The 8,379-nt window shown below is 43.4% G+C and overlaps 1 protein-coding gene across 1 annotated transcript in view; it reads right to left on the bottom strand.

Moving 5' to 3' along the window:
* Positions 1 to 897: 897 nt before the first annotated feature.
* cica (capicua transcriptional repressor a) overlaps positions 898 to 8,379 on the bottom strand; it is a 51,307-nt gene continuing 43,825 nt past the window's right edge. Inside the window, exons 16-22 of the mRNA XM_085346820.1 lie at positions 7,441 to 7,729; positions 7,111 to 7,277; positions 6,097 to 6,242; positions 5,203 to 5,354; positions 4,919 to 5,053; positions 4,709 to 4,834; positions 898 to 4,037 (exon numbers count right to left, since the gene is read on the bottom strand). Coding sequence (XP_085202946.1) covers positions 3,775 to 4,037; positions 4,709 to 4,834; positions 4,919 to 5,053; positions 5,203 to 5,354; positions 6,097 to 6,242; positions 7,111 to 7,277; positions 7,441 to 7,729 — 1,278 coding nt within the window. The 3' untranslated portion in view covers positions 898 to 3,774. The remainder of the gene's footprint in view (positions 4,038 to 4,708; positions 4,835 to 4,918; positions 5,054 to 5,202; positions 5,355 to 6,096; positions 6,243 to 7,110; positions 7,278 to 7,440; positions 7,730 to 8,379) is intronic.

The following is an 8,379-nucleotide window of genomic DNA, read 5'->3' as shown; positions in this document are numbered from 1 at the left end:
CTGTTGCTAGACACCTAGAAACAGACCGCACGCAATGACACCTGGGAGATGGAGTTAGAGCCAACCGCTACTTAGGTTTGCCGCTCTGAATTTTACAAATCAAAACAACTACAAATTTCAACTGGATTAACAGGAGGGATGTAGGCCAGAAAGAGCCGCAGCTACAGTTAAATTTAAATGTAAAACTATAACATTTGTAGAAAAGCAACAAAAAATTCAAGATACATCACAGAATTTAGCTTTTTTTCTCGGAAATAACTCACACCCTTTTACTTTAGTTCATATTACAGCCTGGACTCTTATATTAATTTTTCTCTTTGTAAAAATGTAATAAAAGTAACATAAATATTGGAAATACAAATAAAACTCAATGACCGATCACTGTGAGGTTCAACACTGCTGTGCCGTTTAAATCTTTAACAGCATATCCTTTAAATTAAATGTATTTTTTCCATTTTATTTCATGCCTTTGGTGTTATGTCTTGCTTGGGTAAACAAAAAAAAAAAAGAACTAATGAAGGCCAATGGATTTATTTAGGGTTCAGAAGTGGGCAGCCAGGTGTTATCTCCAGCTTCCCACAGAGCATCTGTTTTACTGTACTGAAAGCTCTTTGACCAGGTCTCCTTAACTTAACCCAGCTTCTCGCCCAATATGACCTGAATCTCAAAGGCTGCTCTAATCCAATAAGCACTTTCAACACTGATATGCTCGATAAAGGCCAGCTGGAGAAGCACACACTGTATGTTCCAGGGATTTTGGGATTTTGCTGCCATTATGATTTTTGCAGAGATTCATCTCCCACCGACACAGATTCACAAATAAGACACACGACATTATAAAAGACTCAAGAAATGCAGGGACATGAAATAAATGCAAGTACATAAGAGGTTGTGTTAGAACTTTAATATTTTCAATATTTAGTCTTTTTTTGTTGTTTAGAAATATTGCACATGGTCAACATGCCTGCTTATGAGATAACACTCACATCGCTCATCCTAAAATTTCCTTCTCCAAAGTAAGGACAGTTTATTTTTAAGCACAATCATACAGTGTACACGCATACGTGTGTGTATGCACATACGTCTGTGTGGGTGTGTGCACGCGTGCATGTGATTGCACATGCATGCAGACAGACACTTTACAGCCCTAACCCCGAAGTAATGTGAATTGATAGTCTTCTTCTTACCTGTGTGTATTTATATATATATATATAGATATATCTACATATCTATATATATAGATATATATATATATTTCACATATATCCTGAATCAACTGGGTTTGATAACAGTCAAGATGGCAGACAAAATAGTCATGGTGACTATAAAAATACTGTCTCTAGAGTAGAATATAGAATGTAGATACAATGAAAAATATACTATTGATAATGTTGCTGTGTGGTGAAAGAACGAGAGGTTGGTCGTGATAACACGCTACCTGCATGTGCCAAAACATACACACAACACCCAAACACAGACCTAAATGCACATATATGGAAATACCGGTATATATATTTGTTTTTCACACATCCAACTGTATACAGAGAAATTATAGAGATACCCATAATAATAATAACTACCCCCACTCTTCACTCGAGAAGCAAAGAGCCAAAAAGTGCTATTTAAAAATTGTCTTTGACTTTTAGTAAGTTATACTTTCTATCGCTTCAACAAGAACAATAATTGCGTGATTCTTTTTTGTTTTCTTTTATACCATATTTATAGACAACAGCTCATCCCTCTCACTGTCTGACTGGGTTTAATATCTATGGCACAGAGCCTTGCCCCGAAAAAAAAAAAAAAAGAACCCACCCATTTAAAAAAAAAAAAAGTCCTATTGCACCATTTGATGGGAAAGGATAAAGTGTCGAGAAGAGAGGGACAAGGGGAGGGCTCCGGAGACTGCCCTCCAGTGCTGGTCTAGGATCCGCTTTCCCTGAACTAACCCTAACCAGAACCATCCTGAGCTACATAGCGCTTGACCCGGGACCAGTGCTTAAGGGCACTTTCAGACAACACTTGAGGGTCGGAGGGAGGAGAGCAGTAAAGGGGGGAGAAGGAGAGAGAGAGGGCTGAGGAGGAAAGCAGGGAAGGAGGAAAAGGGTGATTGATAACATAAGGAACAAGTTATTATTTTTTAACTACTAAAACAATCTCTAAAAACAATACTTTCCTGATTTAACTTGTGGCGGCCCCCAGACGGAGAGGGCCGCACAAATTGTGCAAACACCTGATTTCAACGTTTTACAAAACGACAAACGCCCCTGCTCCCCCGCTTCTGTGTCTGGTGAGAAATCGTAGAGGGAGGGGAGGGAGGGGAGAGACGGGGCACACGCTGATTTTTGTCCCCTTATTTGTCCAGAGTTTTGTTGTTATTATTTTTTTATGCTGGAGAAGAAACACAATAGAGCCACGAGAGAGAAAAACAGGCCACGTTAAAACTGGTTATTTCCACGATAATGAGAGAAAGCAACATCATATCCATGGGGGGAGGGAGGGGGGAGATTCAGAGAAGTTTGGTTCTCGTCATGTTGTCCGTATTCACCGCTATCACGTCTTCCCATCGTTGGAATATGAATCTTGCATCCAGTTTTTCCTTCTCCCGCCCTTTTTCTCCGTGCTCTGTTGGGAGCTGGTCGGTGTCAAGTTTAACGTTGATTCTTCAAAGCCTCACAACCTAAAAGTCTCTTTACATAATCTCTTTATGGTGCCTGTTCGCACAGGTTTTGGGGGTCATGACCCCCGGCAGACATACAGACATATAGATCATCAGCTCCCGCCAGTAAGGACTCGAGTCTTTCATAATGGCAATAAACTGAAGGTGCAAAGATTGGTCACACTACATCACGACTCCTGCCTTCTTGTTTTTATTTGTTTGTTTTGTTTTTCTTTCATGCTTTCAGTTTCTCTTCTCACTACAATCACTAAAAACTGTGCAGGCCGATGGCTTGGTCAGACCAAGGGGTGGGGTTGGTGGTGGTGTTTGACTGTGTTTGTGTACTCACGCTGTACGGACGCGTGTTTGTGTGTGTGTACTGTGTATGTGTGTGTGCTGTCTGTCTTGCAGCATCGAGGGGCTGTGAAATATCAGTGGAGGTCGTTGGGGTTGTGTTTTTATGTCCTGACCACTGTGCTGAGGAGTGGGAGGACGAGAAAGAGGTCAAGTCAATGGCATCTGAGGGCTGGCTGGCTGGCAACAGCAAACTGCATCTGCACAATAAGTGACAAAGTGCCTTTGTGTGTCGTGGTCCTTGGTAGCAACTCCTGGGGGCTGCCAACCAAGAGTAACAGTCTGATTGTTAAGCGTGTATGCGTGTTTCTGTGGGATCATGTGCATGCTGGAGATTACATATGCACCAGGGCTGGTGTGTGTGTCTGTACGCATGTGTGTGTTTGCCAGAGAGATAGAGTTTGTGTGTCAAACTACAAACTACTGTACAAATGTGCTGAGAGCAGACCCGGGCAAAAGGGTTAACTAAAGACATTCTGGATACTTGGAAAATAAACAGCGAAAACAATACAAGAAGCACTTGACTCATCGTGACTTGCATGTGATTTGACCATATTTGAGGCTTTTTGATTTTTTTTTTTAAAGGTCTGATTAGATGATCCAAGCGCGCCTTGAGTAGTTTGAATTATTTGTGACCACATTCCACATTTCTGCCCAGGTCTGATGGAGATTAGCGCCAGTAGATAGGACCTCACTGGTTAACGCACTCCTCTCTCTCCCTCTTTGTCTTTCCTCCATTCTTCTGCTCCGTCGCCCTCTCCAGCTTACGATCCTTCGCTTTTCGGCTCCTCGGGGCTCCGCCCTTTGTCTCCCTGCTGCTCCACCCCTGCATCCTCCCGGGTTGATTGATTAAAAGAGGAGCTGTGGGAAGAGGCGGGGCTGGCTTCGGCCAACGCTCCGGGCTCGAGGGCTCCTGGCGTGGCCGTCTGCATGATCTTTTGACGGACTTCGCGGATTTTCAGCTGCAGGCACACCTTGTTGGGAAACGTGTCTGAGTAGCGCGCCTGGAAGGCAGCTGTGGCCTGAGCTGGAGAGAGGAGAGTGAGAAGGAAATTATGTTTATGTCATTTGTGCACTTTGAAAGCCCCTCGATTCTCTTCGTCACAGACTGCTGCTTTTCTCACTCATCATTGTATCTTTTATAAAAAAGTGGGAAGGTCTACCTCCGCACCCTTGTTGTGACGTTTAAATAGCATACCAAAGTCCATTCACAGGACATTTTAACATTAGGTAGACCTCTGATAGACACATTAAAATGCTCTGCTGCCTGCGAATGGGACGAGCTAAGAAATAAGAAAATGTATGAAGCTACATTTTCTTATTTCATTACAGCGTTTTAAAGGATTATATTTATTTGGACTGTAATTTATCTGATTATTCTGAAGTCTGGTGTATTTCTTTGTATTAAGTGTCTGTACTGTGTTGTCTGTGTTTTTGTAAACATCTTTCTTGAAAAAATAGCGATGGAAACTCCCACTTAAATAAATAATTAAATAATAATTTGAAAAATGCAAATTCTTCTTTCCTTGCTTCAGTCTGACAGTGATTTTGCTTTTTAAGTTGTTGGTGGAAGCACACAGCTGTGACATATTTTCATCATTACTGCTTTTGTTATTAACAGGTTTGCACTACATAATGATTCTAGCTTTAGTTTGTTGCTTCTCCTGTGACGTCATGTCTTATCTACTGTTAGCTTACCTGAGGGGAAGAAGCCATGGTCATGAAACAGCTGCATGACGAGGGCCCGACGCTGATCCAGTGTTCTGCGCAGAGACGAGTACGAAACCCTGTCCAATTCTCCCGGGGGAACCTCGCCTTCTGGACCTGGTTTCACAGAAAGGTCCATCAGACCAGCGTCAGGCCATCTCGGCATCTCTCGATAGGTTGTAGGTGCCGTACACGTCATACCTGCTCTGTCGAAGGTAAATATGTCTCCCTCACACTTGGCGGCGCTCTTGGGGGTGTTGGGCTCTGAGCTGCAGCTGGACAGGCGACGAGTCTTTCTCCTCGGGGAGCTCGGGTCTTCCCCAGTCAGCTCAAGGTCTGGAGGGAGACGGACGCGTGAGGAATAATGAAAGGCAAGCAAAGGAAAAGAGGAAGAACAGAGACTTTGAATGTGGAGATTTTGTTCCACAGGATATCAGTTGTTCAGATCTAAAGTTTGGAGTCATCTCTGAATTTCTGACTCGTACCCGTGGAGTTGCGTCTCTTCTTGCGGTAGCTGGTCAGGATTGCTCTCGGTGAGGTGGCCAGACTCTGCAGAGTGGGCGAGGGAAGGACCTCCTCTGGGTTAAACTCTGGCAGCTCAGCAAAGCGTTCCTCAAAGTACGTCTCCGAGAGGAGCCTGCACACACAAACACAGTCCAGTTGTGCGGTGGTTCAAGTATCAAGGGACGACTTCTGAATGTATTCGCATTCCTTAAGGCCGAGTTCTGCCGTGACTTTCTCGCCTCTGCGGCTTCCATGCTACTTTCCTACCATCTAAATAAAGAACATCAAGAGTAAGCACTCTGCCCACTCACATTCAGTAAACAGAGTTTCCACCATAATCTTAGAAAGTTGGAGGTTTGGCCGTGCACTAAAAACAGACCTGGATGCCACTACGCTTTAAAACAAGTGCTCATTAATAAAGTCAACAAATTGAGTCCTGTCCAGGGTGCTGCTAGTTTCCCTTCAAGCTGCCAAAATTACATAAGATTCATTCCTGTTGTATGCGCTCTCTCAGCTTGAAAATATGTAAACTGTTAAAATGAAAGGAAGTCTTTTTATTTTTTTTATTTTTACCAAGACCAGAAAGCCAGAAAGAGCTGGCAGACTTGGCTTATTTTTCTCTGATTTGGCAACGATTCTATGAAACTTCAGTCTGACCACGGCGAGACCAGATCTGGACTTTAATAAAAGCTTTTCTTGCAGCCAGAGATGGAATCTGGCTTCATTAAAATGCATACTTACCTGTTTCACATCAGTTTATACAGTCCGAATCTGAGGTTGCTTAAACCAACAAACCCACACAGTTGTAGAAAATATAAGAAGCAACGCTAGAATCTCAGGAGTCCTCTGACATAAAGGTTTATCAGCCCACTTACTTGTCATGAGAGTCAGGCGTCTTTTTGAGTGGCGGGGGCCGAAACTTGGTCTTCTTTGAGGAAGAGGGAGGATCTCTTTCTACAGGTGGAGGAGGAGGGGGGTCCAAACCTGAGGGTAGTGGTGGAGGTGGGGAACGAGGTCCAGCCTGGGAAAAGAGTGAGAGGTTTTCATCTGTTAAAGGTTGCACTGTTTGTGTGGTTGTTTCTGAGGACATGAGGAGCTTTTTAAACTCTCCTGTGAACGCAGAATGATTTTGGCCAATAATTGTAATAATTGTAATAACTTAAGGTTTAAAGTTCAAAGAACTTTAAACGTAACTCGAATAAAAAAATAAAAAGGTTTGATGTGTGGATGCCTTGTGTGGGCAAGCAGAGGTCTCTGTTGGCTCACACCTCCACTGCAGGATGTCTGTGGTGGAGGACGGGGGGCAGGATGACAGAGGAGAGCTGCTGGAATTAGACTGCATGACGGACACTTGATGCAATTCAGAGACAAAAGCAGCTGCAACAGTTTTGATTCTCTCTCAGGCTCAAATGTCGAAACATTTTACTTCCTCTAAGTGAATGACTTACAGACACTCCCAATGCACACTGAAGGGCGAGCCAAAATCTCAAGGCGCATCTGTCTATATGTTGTTTGAAATATCACCAGTCCTCCTTTTAATTTTATAGTGGTAGATGAAGGCAGCATCTGGAGCTGGCATGACCTTTCAGGACGGGGAACTCGGTTCGTGGGAGAAAAGTGAAATGTAAAAAATGATCACTTTATCTCGACTACCATGATTTGATCTGTGGTTGTTCAAAAATCTCTTAATTGTATTTCAAAATTGTGATTTGTTGTGAAAACCTCCAAAATCACTTCACACAAGTTCTGAAAAAGAATCTGTATCGTTCACAGATATTTTTTGATTTGATTCTGATTCACTCGGAGAAACATATGGTAAACAGATAAAAACTTCAGATATAAAAAGTATTATTATAGTATGAGTGAAGGCCCCATGCGGCTTTGTTCACCTCTTTGCTGCTGTTGCCCGTGCTGAGCTCCTCTCTCTCCGTCTCTCTGCCTCGCTTCTTTTCACAGCTCTCTCGCTCGTCGTCCATCTCACTTTGTCTCTCTCTCTCATATCCATCCCTCAAATTTTCTTCTTTGATGCGCAAAGTGGTGTCCTCCTCTTTTTTCACTAAAACACAAAATAGATCATTTTTACCAAATTACTTATCCAGTTAAAAAACTTGCACATTGCTGTAATTTTCCTTTAGAAGTGGACGTCTGATGAAGCCCACACTACACTATAAGATAAGTACAAATAAATCCACCAGTGTTCTAAATCAGTGGACCGTTACCTGCGATGATGCTGCTTGTACAGGTGCCCATCGAGGAGCTGGTGACACAGCTCGACAACCCCTGAGTGTCACTCTGAGCATCCAGCTGGCTCTCGTGCTTCACCTCCACCTCTGTTCCCATGCCAGGGTGAGGGGTCGCCACCGCTGAACCCTGCAGCCCTACAGCGAGCGGAGAGGGAGGGTTCGCCACGTCCTGAGCTGGAGCCGCCCCTGCAGGCGGCACAGGCGTCACTGAGACCACACCAGTGGGCAGAGCAACGGGTGGTGCAGGGTAGATGGCAGTTAGTACCTGAAGAAGGAAACAGGAAACCAGGCATGTCAGCGGGTGAAATAGACTGAAGTGAACAACAACAGTGTTTGAAAAGACACTCCACCCGATGCTGCCAAAAACAGGTCTGACCCCTCCCTGCACCGGGTCCTTGCTGGTGTCCCGTGAACTCCTGGACAATGGCAACGATACTTTTGGGATCTGTATGTCCAGCTTGTTTTGATGCTTGATGGGGAAGATTTTGTGGACTGTGCCAGAACACGAGGTTTCCCAGAAGACCATCACATTGTAACCAGATGATCTAATTCACTTCACCTGTCAGTGGGCTTAGTGTTGAGGCTGATTACTGTGTGTTTGTTTTGTTTTGTGCTCGGATGACGTTTAACTATTTCATATTCCACTGGCGAGTGAGGAAAACTAGTCTGTAGTGTGTGTTTTAAAAAGAAAAACCAAAAGATAGCAGTGACTTTGACGGCAACACAAAGTGGTATAAGTAAGCTACAGCCTCGAGTTACAGAAGTACTTTTTTTTATTAGCATTTTAATAAAATAAATTAGTAATTACTTAAGTTGGGTTAATATAGTTATTTTTACTTTATTTCTGTGTTGCTTGACAGATGGCAGCAGGTTGGACAGTTTCTTTTTTTGGTTCACTGATCCCAGTGATGTTGT

Source organism: Diplotaxodon limnothrissa, linkage group LG22, assembly GCF_057381915.1.
Source record: "Diplotaxodon limnothrissa isolate DT_005_m linkage group LG22, D_limnothrissa_male_GT1.1, whole genome shotgun sequence".
Taxonomy (NCBI): domain Eukaryota; kingdom Metazoa; phylum Chordata; class Actinopteri; order Cichliformes; family Cichlidae; genus Diplotaxodon; species Diplotaxodon limnothrissa.
This window is presented reverse-complemented; position numbering and strand designations above follow the sequence as displayed.